General features: G+C 43.2%; 1 protein-coding gene across 1 annotated transcript in view; it reads right to left on the bottom strand.

Moving 5' to 3' along the window:
* Positions 1 to 17,254, bottom strand: part of LOC100740824 (neuroligin-4, X-linked-like) — a 226,843-nt gene that overhangs the window by 37,409 nt on the left and 172,180 nt on the right. Inside the window, 1 exon segment of the mRNA XM_003488791.4 lies at positions 1,122 to 1,280. Within this exon segment, the coding sequence (XP_003488839.2) occupies positions 1,122 to 1,280 (159 nt within the window).

Here is a 17,254-nt window from a genome sequence, read left to right as displayed (position 1 = left end):
TGGTGGCCGCCACTGTCACGGAAACGGAGGCAGAGTCAAGAATTTAGTTTGGTGAAACGGAAGACACGGCCATAATGAGTTTCCTATTAGATTTGGTCGCTACTGTTGCCTGGCAACCCGCTCTGACTTTCGATCCTCTCTACCTGGCCGCGCCAGCAAATACCGTGCTCTTTGATTTTATTTTCTTCCCTTTTTTCATTTTCCTTAGTCTTTCTTTCTAAAAGGTTCCTCTACGGCAGATACATCGAATCGTTGCGAATTCAATGATCGAGGAATGTGAATTTGAGTTTACGTTCCTTTTTGATTTCTCAAACAAGCGATCGAATCTTTTGTTAACTCCGAATTAGTCCAAGAAGTAATTTCAATCTGGAAATTAAATTATCTCGTACACGTAGTTTTTCGAATATGTTTGAGTTTCCTACGTACTTCACGCGGCGATTTTGTTTGCCTGATTATTTAACAAGGTTTAACAAATTTTAACCCGACTCGCTCACGCACTGAAACAAATTGAAACAATAGACAAAGTCCGAGAAAGGAGTAACTAGTTTCATTGGCTCATTCGACTGAGATGCACAGTCCGCATGCTAATGGCCACCGGCCGTCTCATCGACGAAACGGGTCTTGTAATCCGTGCGACCTTACCGTTGCCAACTTCTGCACGCACGTAATTAAGGGAGCGTTCGAAGCGGTAACGATTGGCTCGCCTCTGTGATAGGTATGCCGGCCAGAGTTGCTGAATCTCCAGAAATTGGGTGACAAAGTTTAACTCGCTGACGTTCGTCAAGGGATCGAGATTAATTCGACCGACCCTTCCATGGTGGAGACGTTGACTATCGGAATTTTCTTCGCCTACGCTCGTTCTCGCTATGACGAGGGTGGTTTCTGGTCAATATCTGGTAAAATTTCAGAATTGGTGTGTGTGCGTGTGTGTGTGATTACTTAATTTTGGTTGATTAATAGCGGAGGAATTAATTCTGTTTTCTAACATTAGCTCTCCCGGTAAGTTCGCAAGACGAACGTCAACAAATTATATACTTATGATAAAGAGGGAAGAGTAATAATGATAGCAAATGGTAAATTAAAATTTTTCTTTCCAATAATAGAGGAGCGTAATTACTCACCTAAAATACCGAGTCTGTAATTTATGGTGACGACGACGACACCCCCGTAGCTCGCCAGCACGCTGCCATCGTAGGGGTTGCCGCTGCTCCATTCATAGCTCTCGCCGTGCACGAACACGATCACCGGGTATCTCCTTCCTCCTCCGTCCCTCGCGCCAGCTGTAATCAATAAAATTATTCTCTGATCGATCGGCACTGCTGACACTTGATAGTTCACGTCGCGCATCCTTAAAGATCCATTTTTCAAAGGTGCCGTTCTATAAACTTTTGACGCCACCGTAAAGGATTATCGGCAAGTTTGTCTACAGAATCTAACCGAACGTCTCTCTACCGTCGAATAGGTCGTCTATCTCGATAACAGGTTATCGAAAGTTCACGTACAGGTGGTTAATTACGAGCATATCAACGATATGAAGTAGAAAATTCCACGAGTACCGGAGATTGCAACTCATCGGAGGGTAAATGAAAATGTTCCCGGAGCAAAATCGAACGCCTTGTTACGGGTATCTTTGCACGCGGGCAAAAACGACAGCATTATCCCGGTCGTTTCCGTGTAATGACCGACCCGTAGAAAATATTAAGGTACCACCGGCACGGTGCACGGTGAACTCTCGTTAAAGCGAACGATGGTAATGTAAGTAGCTAAATTCCGTGTAACATTATTGACTGTGTTGCTACGTTGAAATGGAAACGACCTCATAATCATCGACGTCTGCTCGTTTCTTCACTAACGAGTACAAAATGAACCGAACGATAACAAAATTTCGGGCAGATAAGTTTCTGAGTGTGCGAGAGAAAGCATTAATTCGCAATATGCAACGTTCAAATAGTTAAGGATAGAATTCTTAGTATACAAGTGGCTAGAAACATTGTCTGTGTGACGACGCACGACGTATCGCATTCGAGGTAATTAAATCGAGGGTTCACGAACGCGAGCTGAGTACGTCAATCGGATTTAGTATGCTAATACAGGACTGGAACACACGTGAGCATGATCGCTGTGGCGAACAACAACCTCGGTCATAATTCAACAAATCACGCATTACCACACACGTCCCTGTGTGAGCTATAGTGTTCAAACGGCGCGGTTCGATTTCCCTTCGTGCCGTTTTTCATCGAGAAATTGGCTGCCGCGAAGGGAAATGGAATCCAATAGGAGCTGGAATCTACAAAATGAATCCGACACGAAGAAGAATTTGGAAAGTGGATGATGTCTCTTCTGTCGAAGACTTCGCGCCAATGAAATTACGAGAGATAGAACTTATTAAATACTTAATTCGACTCTTTTCCTTAGGGTTTCCCCTTTTTATTAATCGAATTGTGACCTCGTAAAGAGGGAAAACCGTAACACTGGCAATTCGATTAGTCCTCTTGTAACTTTTAATGAAAAAGAGAAAATCTCCCACTAAACGGCGCCAGCACGCGATATTCACTTCTGCCTTTCCCTCCTTTCTCCTCTTCACTCGGTCAAACAAAGTTTCAGAGGGAGGAAAGTCGATTCGCATAAATTCCTTTCTTCCTGTCACTCTCGTGAAACGTTTTGTCTTTCACTAACAATGGGTAAACGATTACGATAGAATAGCCGAGAATTGGTTCAAACAGGTTCGATAATGCTTCTGCTCATTAAACAAAGACTCTTTAATGAAGAGGTGGAACAATGTCAAGCGATGAATCATGCGAAAATACGATCAAATCGTAATAAAATCCTATTGTCGGATACGATGAAACGATCGCTAAATGCGTAACAGTAAGAAATCGCGCACAATGGCAAAAAGTCAAAAGGGGTGGCAGAGACGACGATAGGAAAACATGGAAGGTTAATTTCATCTAAATGAAAATTCTCAATGAAATACAATCCCTCGTAATAACTCCGACTTTTATATTTGTAATTGCCCGTTTCTCAATACTTGGTTTCTTCTAAAGTTCCACTAAGCTTCTATCCTTTCCATTTCTCTCTTTCTCTTTCCTCTTCTTTACAATGGTTCTCTTCTGATTGTTTCGCCCGTTACTCGAGCTCTTTTCTTTGATCTCCTTTCTCCTATCTTATCTTCTTAAAATCGTCTGTCGTTTTCCTTTATTCCTCCGTGTTCCGTCGCGTAACACCGTCTCGGACCTGTGCTTCTGAAATATTTCGCACAGCGAACCGCGTTGCTTATCCGGCGATACGTTCTCGGCCCAATTTTATCTGGCGCTTTATTAAGCCGTTTTTTGTACCCGTTACTTCACGTTGTGCAACTTTACGGAGCAGATATTTTCCCTTCTCCAAAACAAGTTTTCTTGGCGTAGCGATTTAACCCGAGTCAAACGACAAATAGAAATTTATTTTCAGTTTATATCCTCTGCCACTTTTCTCAATGTTACATATATAGGAAACTGTCGCGAGTCGATTTTAGATCCTCGATCAACGCCAGTCGCCTGTTTTCTTCACGAAGGATGAAAACTGACGTCGAGAAATATTGTCCAGAGCGCGTAAGGACCAACGTTACAAGGATGGATTTAATCGATGTGCAAATTTGCTCGATCGAAATTTTTCATCCGGTAGTTTGACCGATCCTCGGATGACGCATTCCGTGTTTCACCGCGTGTCAGGCGGCGTTAAGGCGCGCGCGGGACATTCGATTTTATCGGGCGGGCGCGATACATTATTTCAGCCGGTGAATAAATTTACCAGAGCACTGTCAATATTTGATACGATGTGCAAACAGTTTCGTGTGCCGGCAACGCCTCTAACGTACTTTACATATTCATAAAGCCGCGTGTTCGACTGTTTCAACGGGAGTTGCTGAACGGGAATGTTATCAATCGTAACGACGACGACCCTCCTTCTTAATCGCTTTATTTTTCAGACGCTTCTTCGACGAATATCTTTGTCTTGATAGCTTTCTTTAATTATAAAGATAAATAACCACTCTTATTCGATAAATGAAAATTAAAAAGCATCTACTTGTGTTAGCTAATAGAAAATGAAAAGTAGTTTGTCGTGGCATCGATGGGTGTTCAAATACAAAGGATTTGTCCTATTGGAACGACGATTTCTCAAAGTAGAGGAGGATTTCCTATCCGTTGCGCTTCATAGTCTCGCGAGCTTCCGCAGAGATCGTGTTCCTTGATACAAATGGCAACGTATCTCTAAAAAGTATTTCATGGGGCTTGGACGTAAGAAAGCAGAAAATGGAAGAGATACGATCGAGCTGCAGGTTTCCAAGGCGAACTCAATTTCTAAATGCAATGTCGTCGCTTTAGGATCGCGTGGTCTTTCTTTCTTGGAAAACGCGTTGAGAAACAGATTACGTTTGTTCGATAAGTCATCGTGATAATGTTTCACCGTGTTTACATCGTGAAAATCTTTTTCCAAATTAATTCAATGTAAATGCAAGCGTGAAATTTTTCTAGTAATAGATTTTCCCTTTAGCTTATCCTTCGCGATGCATGATCTCACCGAAAGCAGCGATAACTTTAGAATTCTTAGCATTATTTTGTCTCCTATTTACGGAAAGTTGGGCCGAATAGAGGAGGAGACAAGAGGAGCAGGAAACTTTTTATTACTTCCGAATTGAATTCTATACATCTCCCAATTGGCGTTTCGTAGAAATGGCTTCGTCGCCACGGTAATCGCTCAGCAATCTACATCCGCCGTACTTCACGTGTATCCCCTTTTCAAACAATGAAACCAGCTCCCTTTGCCGTGCTATAGGAAATTTCGAAATAGCTTCGAGATTCTCATTCCTTCAGATTTCCTGTTATTTCTTCATATTTTGTTCTCGTCTCTGGACTATAGAGTAAAGAGGTTCTCCAGCTTTAGAAACTTGTCAGCAGAGCTTACGTAACAGGTTCTGCCATAAACACGAGATATTCTAAGCACAGCCGATGTCAAGAGAATTACCCGTGTTCAAGAATCGGTTGCCAGTCTAGGCAACTTGTGGAAGTTGATGTAGCCTGGAGCCCTTTGGCTGGAGTAACATCGTTGCAATCTAAGTTCTACCATACCTAAAGCTAAATTAGTCGTGAAATATTCTCGCGTATAACTTGTTGGTATACACCCTCGATTTTTTCCCAACATGATAGTTGACTAGGAACTCGACCTAAAAACCCAGTTCATGCGATCGATTGCCTGACTAAATCGAAGTTGCCGATCGGAGTTACACCGCGATTCTAATATTTAGGTAATTGCAGATCGACGGAGATGTTAGTGCTATCTAAGTCTAGAGACACGGTTACCGATAACGTCGGTCGCATCAACGTTGAAACCCTCTGTTAGGTTAACGATCTTTGCTACGAATTCTGCTGTTCCTCTGATTCTAAATAGCGCTAGCAATTCTGCGCGGAATACTCCGGTTCGGCGCTGAACACCAAACTATTCGGCCACTGCGTCATACCGTCGGAACAATCGGATTTTGTATGCAGCCGGCAGAACCGCGTTTTCATCGACGCGCCCTTTCCGCCGAACGGTCCGCGGCCCTGACAATGCACTCCTGGGAATATTACGAGATATAAACTAGACTAACACGATGTAATTCTGCTTAGCATGCTAACTGCGTGTTCGACTGTAAGTCCAAGCGTAGGGTGGCCACCTTTATCCCGGGAACAATCTGAAACTGTTCTCTACTACGTACTATATCGCCGTTTTCAGCTGTTTTCTCATGTTCCCCTCCAATCCTTTGTCAACACTGTATCTTCGTTATATTCACGGAGAAGAAATTGCGATAGGGTAAGTGGATTTTGGTAGAATGTTTGTGAATTGTTAGTGGCGAAGCTCGAAAGGGAATGGCGCTGATTCTCCGACTTCCGCGTTGTTCCATTACTTTGACCTTTTTCTTATCCCTGATCCTCGTCTGCTCAACTTTTTTCCTATTCAGCGTTTTCGAAGGGTGCCACCCTTCGCGTCGCGCATTTCTCGTAGATATGAAAAATAATGGACCGTTGTTTATCTATATCGCGAAACTTCTTCCTCTTACGGTATTTTTTTTTCTTTTCGATCTTACGATCGTGCGATATTTACGAGAGTATTTTTGATAATTACGATAGAAAATTTCATTAAAGAAGCAATTTATTTTTATCTGTCTTTTACGTTACACATCGAATACAATGATTTATTATCATATTTCTTTTACCTCTTTTGGGAAACCAAAACATCTACCTTATCCTTCGTTGCAATCTACACGTTGATCGCCAACAGAGAGAATATTCATGAACACATCCCATGGATCACGCGCGACCGATTCACCGCTGAAAGCGAGCCATTTCAATTTTCTCAATCGGAAGGGAAAAATCGGTGGTTGCGAAGTGGCGCCGATAGAATCACCGGCCCGACACAAACTTGGGGAAAGATCCGGCCGATTGTTTTTCCGGAATCCTCCGGAGAGTGGCTTCCGCGGGACGACCTACATTTCGCTAGTTCGCTGACACGTCGAGATATAGAGACGTTTTCCAACTTTAGCGTCCCTCCAACAAACATCCTGGCATACAGGATGAAACGCATTTCCTTCTTTTTTTTCTTTAAACAGGCTTGAAACAAATTTCGGAGCATGAACTTACGCTTTTACCTCGTTCGACTGCTCTAGGTGGAAAAACAGAGTGACAGAGAGTTTCAAAAGTGTGAACGATGGATGATGTCGTTTCGTCTGAAGTTTCTCCTCGTCGAGAAACCGCGAGAGTATCGACGTCTCTTTTAGGGATTGATTTTTGCTTCGTCGATAGCCCTGGGGTTGGAATTTTTGGGAACAGAAATGAAATGCAGATGAATGTATGGAAAAGAGGGAAAAACGTTTGGTGCCGCGAAACGAGTTCGTGCACGATCGTTTGAAGAGAATTCGAACGCTTTTGTAGGAGCCACCGCCTATGGGGAGGAAAAAAGCAGAGGGTTATATGTTACCGCGCAGTTCGATGCTTGTCAAATAGACTTTTCACTCGGAGTTCGACGAGTTGGGAATGAGTCTCTTGATGCGAGAGAAACGCTAGCCGTGTGCGATCGGTTCCGAAGTAATTCCCAGAAGTTTGTAGAAGTAATACGTGGATGCTCGTCGAGAACGAGATAACAGGCATCCATTTATCGAATGAACTTGGAAAAACAGCCCTCTAAAATACCGAGGTGGCATGAATTAGGGGAAACATTCTGGCCCATAACCACGAACCAGCAGATAACTTTCTTCTTGGCGCAAAACACGATCGATCACAAAGCTCATGTTTTCATGATCTTTCACGTGCTCGACGGGAGAAGATGAAACGGAGTAACAGATGGTTGGCCATCAGGGTTAAATGAGCACGCCGCACAGAGAAAATGGAATGGAAACGACGGGGATGAAACGTTGCTTATACGAAAATGATGCACGGGAGGGTTGCTTAGTGGAAATACTTTGGATGGGGAAACGTCAACGAAACCGAGCGACACGCTGTACAACGTCGATGGGACGGATTCCCTTCCGTCGCTTTGCGTTCTCGGCGAAATAAGACAAGAAGAAAAAGGCAGCAAAAGGCCCCGCAGGAAATGTCAACTTTTTTATTAAATATCTCGCGCACCGGCGCCCAAGAAAACTGGCTGGCGCGAAGCGAAACGAATTGGATACGCTCCTCCTCGTCGTCGTCGTCAATCGAGTTTCGCATTCCCACCCTTCGTTCCCTTGTCAGGCAGCCGTGTTTCAACGTCGCGACTCTTGGCCTTCGATTTAACGATACCTTATTTCAACCGTATCTTCCAGCTTTCCGTTCTCGTGCGTCTGTGGAAATTCTCCACTATTTTTCATTCAGAATGAAACTGTCGATCCGACGGTTTGGAAAAAGAAGGCATTGTTAACGAAGGAATAGCAAAGTAAAGGTAATATTAGCACGTTGTACGAGATATAGTACGTGTACCTTTAAGCTTTCTGTTCTCGCGTGTTTGTGGAAGATTTTGGTTACTTTTCGTTTAGAACGAATCTGTCGGTTTTAGGGTTTAGTACAGAAGAGAATGCGTTAACGAAGAAATAGGAAGGTAAAGGTAATATTAGCACGTCGAATGAGATATTACAATCAATTTACAAATTTTCGTTAACCCACCAGCGTTATTAATTATTTCGAGGATGGAGGATGGAGTAACAATGTTAACATTAAACGTTTACTGTTCGCGTTAAAAACGACCGTATATCAACCCAGTTAAATACCACGTATACAAGTCTTCGTTATTTACACATAAATTTCATTATGAAGTTAAATAAATCCCCGTGCTTCGGAAATCTAGCAAAGCGTGTAAATTATTTACATAACATTTAATTAAACTTATACAGGTAGATTGCAAAAGCACAAGTTACAGTTACTTCGAATCGCTAATTCAGATTCTTATTCAGTCGCTATTAAAAATATATTCATCTACATAGATATATAATATAATAAAATAATCCTAAGAGTGTGTGTGTTTCTTTTTATACGTAGTAATGAGAGGCACGATGGAAGGTGGTTTATAAACATGGAAGTAATAGCTAACAGAAACAGAAACCGAACTCATTGGGAAAAGCTTTGATGACGCACGAAGTTTACCCATGTGTTGAAACTCTCGACTGTTTTTTATTCAGTATGGAACTGTACACGTATACGTACACATACATATATATCGTATACATGCGTCATAACCAGATTTAACAAAAAAACTCTGCAATAACGTGCGCACACGTTAGGGGAAAAGGCTCACGAGTTGTTTAAAAGTTATTTTCGCGATCGACTTTAGTCGCTCGTATATCTTATTTTACGTCAATCGTCATCCGAAACGAAACACCGTAAATCATCGAAGAAGAAAAATATCGAATTGAAAAATATATGCGGATTTCTACCTATCCGGCTAGTCGTCGTTCCAAATTCTCGCGTCCTTTGAGCGTGCACCGTCTTCTTGCAGGTAATACTTCCACGTATAATATTCTGTTCGACTAATCAAATCGCGCGAAAGCAAAAATCTTCGAGTTCCAACCACGTTTGCACGAGGTAAGACCGCGAAGAGTTTCTCGAGAAGGTCTGGAGTACCTCGTTCATCCTCGAGCATACTCGAGCCATTAATTAACCGGCGCATTATAAAATCCCTTCTCTTCGTTCCGGCTAGCAGGCGATTCCCTTTCAGGGAGGGTGGCTCGCGCGAGTATTCGGCGCGGGTTCGCGCGGTCTGAAGGCCATTGAGAAGGCCGCACGGTTAACGGTAGATTTAACCGGACAATGAACTGCGAAAGCAACAAGCTCGGCTGCGGATGTAATGTAACACTCTATGCCGCAGCCTGGGCAGTGACACGACCAGGATTATGGCGTTCAGATAAGGACGATGATGGCGCGCTTATCAACACTGTGATCACCGTGCGTGCGTGGGAGCGGAGCGGCGTGCTCGTCGAGATAATACCACTCTCGTTGTTGCGATGTTGTTACAGTTGCAAAAGAACGACAAGAGGTTGATAAGGTTAGCGATAGTGATGGCTTCCGGCATAGTAAAAGGAAATCCTCCGAAGACGATCGCGGAATGACGTAAGGGAGACAGTTGGTGGATAGTGGATTTGTCTTACGGTTGCAAAAATGTATTCGCGCGATGAAAGAAATTATAGATGGGAGAAATGTTAAGGAACACCATAGAAGACGTATGGGTGAACCTGGAAATTACATATATCGTGATATATCACGTTGAAATTCACCCGGTCGTGGGTGAAATTCAAAAGGTCGGCACGAATAAAGGAATCGATGGAGTTTGAAATTTGGATGGGAGCCAATTTACGACTGCGTGAAATATGGAACGGGAAGATTTACAATTGCATAGCGCCGTTGACGTCGACAAATCACCGGTGATATCGAATAAAAATTAAATAAACCAGTGTCCAGAAAAAGTGACGATGTTTTAAGATCTAATAGACACTTAAGTGGAAATATTATTGTAGTATCGGGGAAAAGGGTCTAGGAAACATCGAGTTAACCATGAACAATGTCGCGAGAGGCGAGGTGCCGTCGGGTCCATCATTGTGTCGTCGGTCTTTTCAATTGTATAGTTTTGTAGATAAGACCTACGTGACCCTGGCAACGAGCGTCCGCGGAACACGTGCGTGGTGGGCATAGGAAAAGACAAAGGGATGCTAGAACGGCCAGAATGTTAGTTGAGAGGACGCAGTGTGTGAGTTGAGAAGTCGAACAGTATGAATCGAGAAGTCAGAGAATGTAGGTGGAGGAGATGATAATAAGACGTACGACGATATTGTAATTGTATCGCTTATTAAACTAAATTAAACTCTAAATAAAACATCATTACTTGTCCTTACTCTAAGACCCATATAAGTTACCACATTATGTTTTGCATTTTGAAACGAAAAATCCTGCGTGAAAGTGATTCGTATCTCTTTTCCATCCCCGTAGCACGGCGTACGTCATGGCCACGTCTTTAAATGGTCACAGAATGGTGCAAGATACGTAGAAGGGAGAGAAAGGACGTGGAGTTTTCTGGGGTGCGCATTTTCACGGCAATCGTGGTAATTTTCCCCGAGGGTAGAGCAGTGCCTTTCGAGCTCGCCGTCGCCCACAGCCCGCCAGACTTATGCTAATTAAATCGAGCGACCGCGTTGAAAGGGATATACGGTTAAAAATGAAATACATCTACCTGTTTTGTTCGTGAACGAGGCCGAAAGCAACGCCATGAAGAGCCTCGCGCTTTCGCCCTTCTTTAATGCCCTTCGTGGAAAAAGTCCTTTCGATTTTAAGCCATTTAAGTTTTAAAAAAACGTATGCTAATTTTCAGCTTCGTCTGCGTAATTAAACATGTAAATCCTGCTTGTGTTATGGTTATGATTTTTCCTCGCATATTTATGAATGGCATTTGTCTTGCTATCACAGCGAAATGAATTAAAAAAGAAAAACTACGAGGAGATGATTACGTCTGACGAACGTAATTAACGAGGTACGAAAGTATAGCGGTTCGGGGACGCGGTTAATTCCCAATTGATATAAAATGTCAGAGAGATCAAGGGTACGTCCACGATCGATACTTTAGTCGACCAGAAAAAGTCCAGACAGGCTCGTAATGAAATTAAATTTCCTCGTTGTATTGCGCACGCTTGTGCGAACGCACTACCAATTGCACGAGTTGCCGTTTCCATTTTCACCCACGTTTCCACGAATATTTTAATTCCGCCGTGGTGAAAGGAGTCGGAGAATTAAATAGGAAGCCGTGGCAACGAGTCGTGGCTGAAATTACATCGGGCACTTGTCTCCAACCTAAAGGTACCACGCGTTTCCGCTCTTGACCGCAATGTCTATTATTCGATAGTACGTACTTTGTTTCGCGAAACATCCGTTGGTCCATCGACTAGCCCATCGCAATATCGTACGCTACCGTTTAAAGAAATTAAGATCAACTGGCGTTTCATTGCTTGACGGGAAATCAAGTTTTCAACTACGAGCTGTTGCTTAAATAATTTCTCACCTCTGAAGCTGTGCGTTGTATAAGATTGAACACGCTTCCGTAGGGAAATACTTTTGGCAAGCTATATTTGGTAAGCTGGAAATAGTAGCTTAGAGCAAAAAATATGACGGGGAAGAAGTATGTAATTTATTATTCAAATGTGCACGAGGAAGAAAATTTGAAGGCAGAACCGTATTAAGAGAAGAAACATGGAAATACGGAACGCTTTTCATATCCTGAATGTTTCGAGCTTCTCAAGGTATTCGATTCGTTTTCCGTTTCACGCAAAACGTAAGTTAGCGAACATATTTGAATCGCGTACTTCCTTCTTCTTGTTGTCCGCGCTATTTTCACCGACAGAGGTTGCGATGCCGTTGCTTCGACTTCTATTCGCGGAAATTAGAAGCAAACGGAATAACGAGAATGTCCGTGTCGTAACACATCGGGTTTCTATCGCGCAAAATCGCGATATTTAAAAAGCAGCCAATCCTCGAAACGAGCAAAGAGTGGCGTAAAGAGCGGAGAACCAAGAGCCAGAATTTCAGAGCAAAGCTTTTCTTCCGTTTCCTTCCTACCTTACCTAACCTTTCGAAGATACAATGTACCCGTAATTAAAGCGTGTATCTAAAGCTGGCATAACGGTCGACCTCTGTGAATCGAATCGGCGAGGTCGAATGACCGGTGAATTCCTGCCTCGAACGTATCTTCGTGCGTCGCTGCCATCAGCAATGGTGGCCTACTTTCTTATCATAATTGTCCCGCCTTGGAGCCTTTATGATCCGGTAATGCCATCCAATCTGGCGCGATTACTCTTGCAGCAGCCACGAAATTGAACGAATTAAGGAACACGTCTCTGGCAGGGGTTGAAGGAGCCCCCTCCCCCGCCCTTTATTCGTATCTCTCATTTACACGAGCGCGTGTGCAGCCTCTTTTAGCGTCTCTGACCTTCTCTTTCTCGCCTCTATGCAGGCGGGGAAGCTATACGAGTGGCATAAATTTAATACGGTACACGCCAAGGGAGGTGCCATACGTCCGACCCTGTTAAGGCTGTCTCCCTCGAACCCGCGTACTTCAACCTCGAGTCCCTCTTCTCTTGCCTCTCTCCGAGAGTGCCTTATTCCTACCTAATGTTAAATTAAATAATTTATTGCGCAACCTAGCAGGAACCGACCTGGCTGGCCACCAACCGGTCACTATGATTTATGTCGAATCGCAGCGATGGAAAGACCCTTTGACTTGAATTTATTTCGCCAGGTAATGAAGCTCGACTGACAGGGGATAAGTAATCGAAAAAGATGGATGGAGAAAATGGAGGGCAAGTTTCATGGGGTACTGATGGTTTTGGTACAAGTTACCGATGATTAAGTCTGAACTTTTGAAATATTTGTTCTTTTTCTCTTTTTCTTTCTTGAGCAAAGGTCGAAAGTCTCGTGAATGTTTTACCAGAATTTCTTTGCTTTTATTTTTTAGATTATTTTTTATTTTTTATTTTTTAGAGTTCTAAATAATTCTATTTGTACTAAGTTTTACATTAGCCTTTTTCAGGTCGGCCTTTTACGGAACTAGATTCTTAGAAACGGAATTTATTTCCTTGTTGTTCGAACAATTCCATTTGCCTTCCTCACGCTTGTATATTTCCTTAATTTAATTATTCTACGTTTCTCTTTGATGACATAATTTAACAGCTTCCCGGTTAGTCATGCCTTTTGTTAAATTAACTTGCAATTTTGTACAGCTTTGAAACGGTTTTAAAACTTTTGAAAAAAGGAAAACGGAGCCTGCAGACTGCAAGACTGACAGGTACTGATTCTTTTTTCACTGGTCTTTCATCACGAAGATCTATCTAAAACATATTCTTGTTGGTTCTACTATAGAAAGTTTCAAACTCAGTCAGCCATTCCTCTCGAGTTTATTGCTTTTCAATTTCTTCCTAAAGCATCACCCTCTCGTTATTCATTAAGGTTTAACTAGCATATCTCATCCAGAAATTTAATTGTTTCTCTTCTAATCGCTTAATTACTTCGTACAAGAACGACAGACTGGCGAAGCTGCGAGTTTCGCGTGTTTCTTCGTTTGGTATCGCGTGGCACCGCCTCTGATCCCGTTTTCGCTGTTTCTCTTTATTGTTTACATTTCTACAGGCGCATCGTTTGCATCCTGCCGTGCCTTTGGGAAACGGGCGCATGGTCGGGAATAGCGTGGGCGCATGACTACGGCGACAAATGGAGATTATTCGGGGCTGCGAACAAGGACGCGACGATTCCTTACGATTTTCCGAGTCGTTGCCGTCTTCCCCGGCGAGATAATCTTTCGCTCGATCTCGAGGATTACCGTTAACGCCCGCTACTCGTTTCTGCAGTTTAAACCGTCGACGAAATACTCCGCATCCGGAGGCAAGAAAAGAGGTTCCCAGGGAAACCGGAGGCCACTGAACCCTTCACGCCTAACCCCATGCATTGAAATTTAGTTACGCGCGCGTGGGCTTTGTAAGCTCTGTAATTGGATTCGCGCGTGCTCGCTCCTGCTTCTCCTTCCCGCGAAAAAATAGGAAATTTTATTGATTGTTGGTCTGTGAACTCGGAATCTTGAATCAGAATCTCTGTTTCATTTTTATACGTAATCCTTCCCTTTGGATTTCACGAGGAGAGAAACGTCCTTGAAAAATTGATTTAGTTCTCGTCCAACGTATTTCACCCCTTCTTGGTAGCAGATGTGAAACGCAATCACGGAAGCGTTGGTTCCTTTTTTGACGATTTAACGCGCAGTTAAACGCGTGGACTGGTTAACCACAGGAATTCACGGTCGAGCTGCACAGTATCCCGAGATTCTGAGGTGAAATTTCCGGCTAGAAACTACGAGATTCTGAGGTAAGTCGTCGTTTCGTTAAACGTCGTGTCCTAAGATTTCTAAAGCGAATCGTAGGTCGTCGTTCTATCTTGGAAGCAATGAGTCTCTTTTTCTCTTCTTCTTCTTCTTCTTCTTTTCCTTCTTCTTGAAAAGAATTTATGAGTTTTAGGTTTTAAGGTTCAAAGGGAAGACGAATTTTAACTGCAGATTTCTCGGTAAAGCCTTTGGTTTCTTAAGTAACGCATTTTCCGCGAATCCCCGATGACAGTGACGAGTTTTAACGTTCTTTCACCGGCCATTAAATTTTCGACGGTGCGCCACTCTTTTTCTCCGCCGGCGCCGTCTCTAGGGCATCGTGAGAAATCGAATTAAGCCCGTCGTCGTGGACAGGATTTTTCCTTGAGAAAAAGAACCGGAACCAGGAGAGAATACTTGGCAAAGAGCGACGTCGCTAACTGCCTTTAAGCTGGCCATTTTCATTGTTACCGCGAAAATGTTTCTAGAATCACGTTTGCAGTTTACTTTGCTGCACTCTACTTTCTTGCAATTTCCGGGACAAGGATTGCTCATTATTTTTTAAACACAGCTTTCGACATTGCCTTAGCCTATATATATATCGCCTACAAGTAGCAGGATATTGTCTCGTTATTGGAAAACTGACAAATTCTAACTAATATCGGGTATAAAGACGTGGCAACGATGCAATAAATAAACGCTATTATACGTTACTATACGACACTAGTTCAAATTCATTAAAACATCGTTCTTGGAAGATCAAGTGAAAAATCTGTCGCGCCGGTAACTTTTGCTCGCCATTGTAATATCATTTTAAGACCCTAAGAGTCACGACAATACTAAAGGAAAGATTTTACCCTTTGCAATGTGACAAACTGCACAAATACTCGTTCTATCTTTCTCGGATTACGTCGTTCCGCAGCCGAATTACCGTAAGCCTAACGACGAGCAAGATAAGATCGAACAAACGTTTCATCGTTGCGGAACGACTGGGTTTTCGTCGGTTTCGGGGGTGGTAATGGCCAAGATCGAACGACATCGTGCAATAAAGCGTAAACGGCGGCCGGATATTACCAGCTTAGAAGCTTTAAACAAAATTAGTCGGCCGGCTCCCAGTGGAGTGGCGCTCCTGGTTAAGGGAAAATTCGGGGGACGCGCGGAGAGATCAATTTCACTGTAGTTTCAAAGTGAAGCCTATTAAATTCCGGGGCCGCGTCTCTGGAGAGGCTCAAAGGAGCACGGCCTGGCTACATCGTCACTCTTACTCTTTCTCTCTCTCACTCTCTCTCTCTCTCTTCCTCGTGTTTTCTCTGTCTCTATCTGCCTCTCTTGGCGTACGTATAAACAGGAGACTACCGCAACGCCTGCAGCAGGCAGAAGGGAAATTTGTAATCGGATAACACTTCGATATAATTGCCGCTGCCTTGGTATCCTGTGCTACACGCCTACCGTTGTTGCTTACTACTTATCCGTACAGCGTTAACGTTTCCGTAATTTTAGATAGTCGATAAACCATGAGATATTTTCCTGAGCATCGAATTTCTTTCTAATTGTTCTATCTGTTCCCACGGTGAATTATCTGAAAAGTTCTAATACCTTGTCATCGGTTCGTGGATTTCAATTATCCCGTTCTGCTACGATTTTGTCGATGTTCGTTGCCGATAGCGTTTATCATTATGCTCGTCATCGACAATATACGTAGACGCAGGAAATGGGAAGTTTTGTTCGGCCAACGCAAGAGAATTTGTTTGATGTTATGGGTGTTTTGTGGCTCTGGGAACATCGTTCGCGCACCATGTTTCTATAACGAGAGAGAAATGCGAGCCTCACAGAGGTACAAACAGGGAACTAATAAAGAAGAACAGAAGAGGGAGAGCAAGAGGGCGGGAGGCCGTTAAAAATAACGAGTTCGTTAGAGATAGCCGTTCGGGAGGCTTATCCGAACAGCCGCGGCCATCGAATCGAGTTCAGCTCGCAGTGCAGCCTGTAGTGATTTAAATTGAGTTACAACGTCGATAGAGTTTCATTAATACAAGAGAAAAAGCACGGGCGAAAGGGAAACGAATTTTTTTCGTTAATATATCGAAACACCTCTGTGCTGGTTCCAGTTCTCTAGACTTTCCCTTCAGCTCTTTCAATTATCTCGTTAATTTCCCAGAGTTGAAAAAGTCGGACTAAAGAGGTTGAAAAGTGGCACGGAAATATTTCCTGCGTACTCGTCGTTTTCTCGAATATCGAACTTAAGGACGGAAGTATGACGAGAACGAAAAGGATTGAAACTCTTCCAGGAACGCGTTCGAGTGTCTCGGAGCTGGAAATTCGAGAGTGAACTTTCGTCTCAACTCTAGTTGCCGTTTCAAATAGTCGAGTATTGTTTGACTAACGTAGACAATTTTAATCGAATTCTTTAATTGCCGGCAAGTGCCTCGTCGTCAGTCATTGTGGATTTTTCAGATGAAGCTGACGACCACTGAATATTAAATACGAGTGATCACGTGGAATTATTTCACCGTACTTACTGAAGAACTTTCGCTGTACTTTATATTTCGAAATTCTCTGAAGCGTAGATTAATTAAGCTCTAAAACGAGCTCGCAGTGATCTCCGCTTACTTAGAAACTTTTAATTTCGAATTCGACGATTCGAAATTACAACGTCACGGAGAAGAAGATGATTTCGTAAGTGGAATGAGGATAAAGAATGTATAAAACAGGCGACGTCGAAGACCTCACGACGTGGAAGCGCGTCGACTGCGAACCGACAGGATTGCAGACAAGTGGAAATTCAAGGAAGCAAGCAGCCGGAAAAATGTGGACTCGGTCCGGTCGATCGACGCGCTCTTAAGAAGATTACGCTCCCTGCCACCCCCGTTTTCCGGCGAGGAGG

This window comes from Bombus impatiens, unplaced genomic scaffold, assembly GCF_000188095.3.
Source record: "Bombus impatiens unplaced genomic scaffold, BIMP_2.2 scf_0264, whole genome shotgun sequence".
Lineage (NCBI taxonomy): Eukaryota > Metazoa > Arthropoda > Insecta > Hymenoptera > Apidae > Bombus > Bombus impatiens.
Note: the sequence above shows the minus strand (reverse complement) of the source record. Positions and strands in the feature narration are given on the sequence as shown.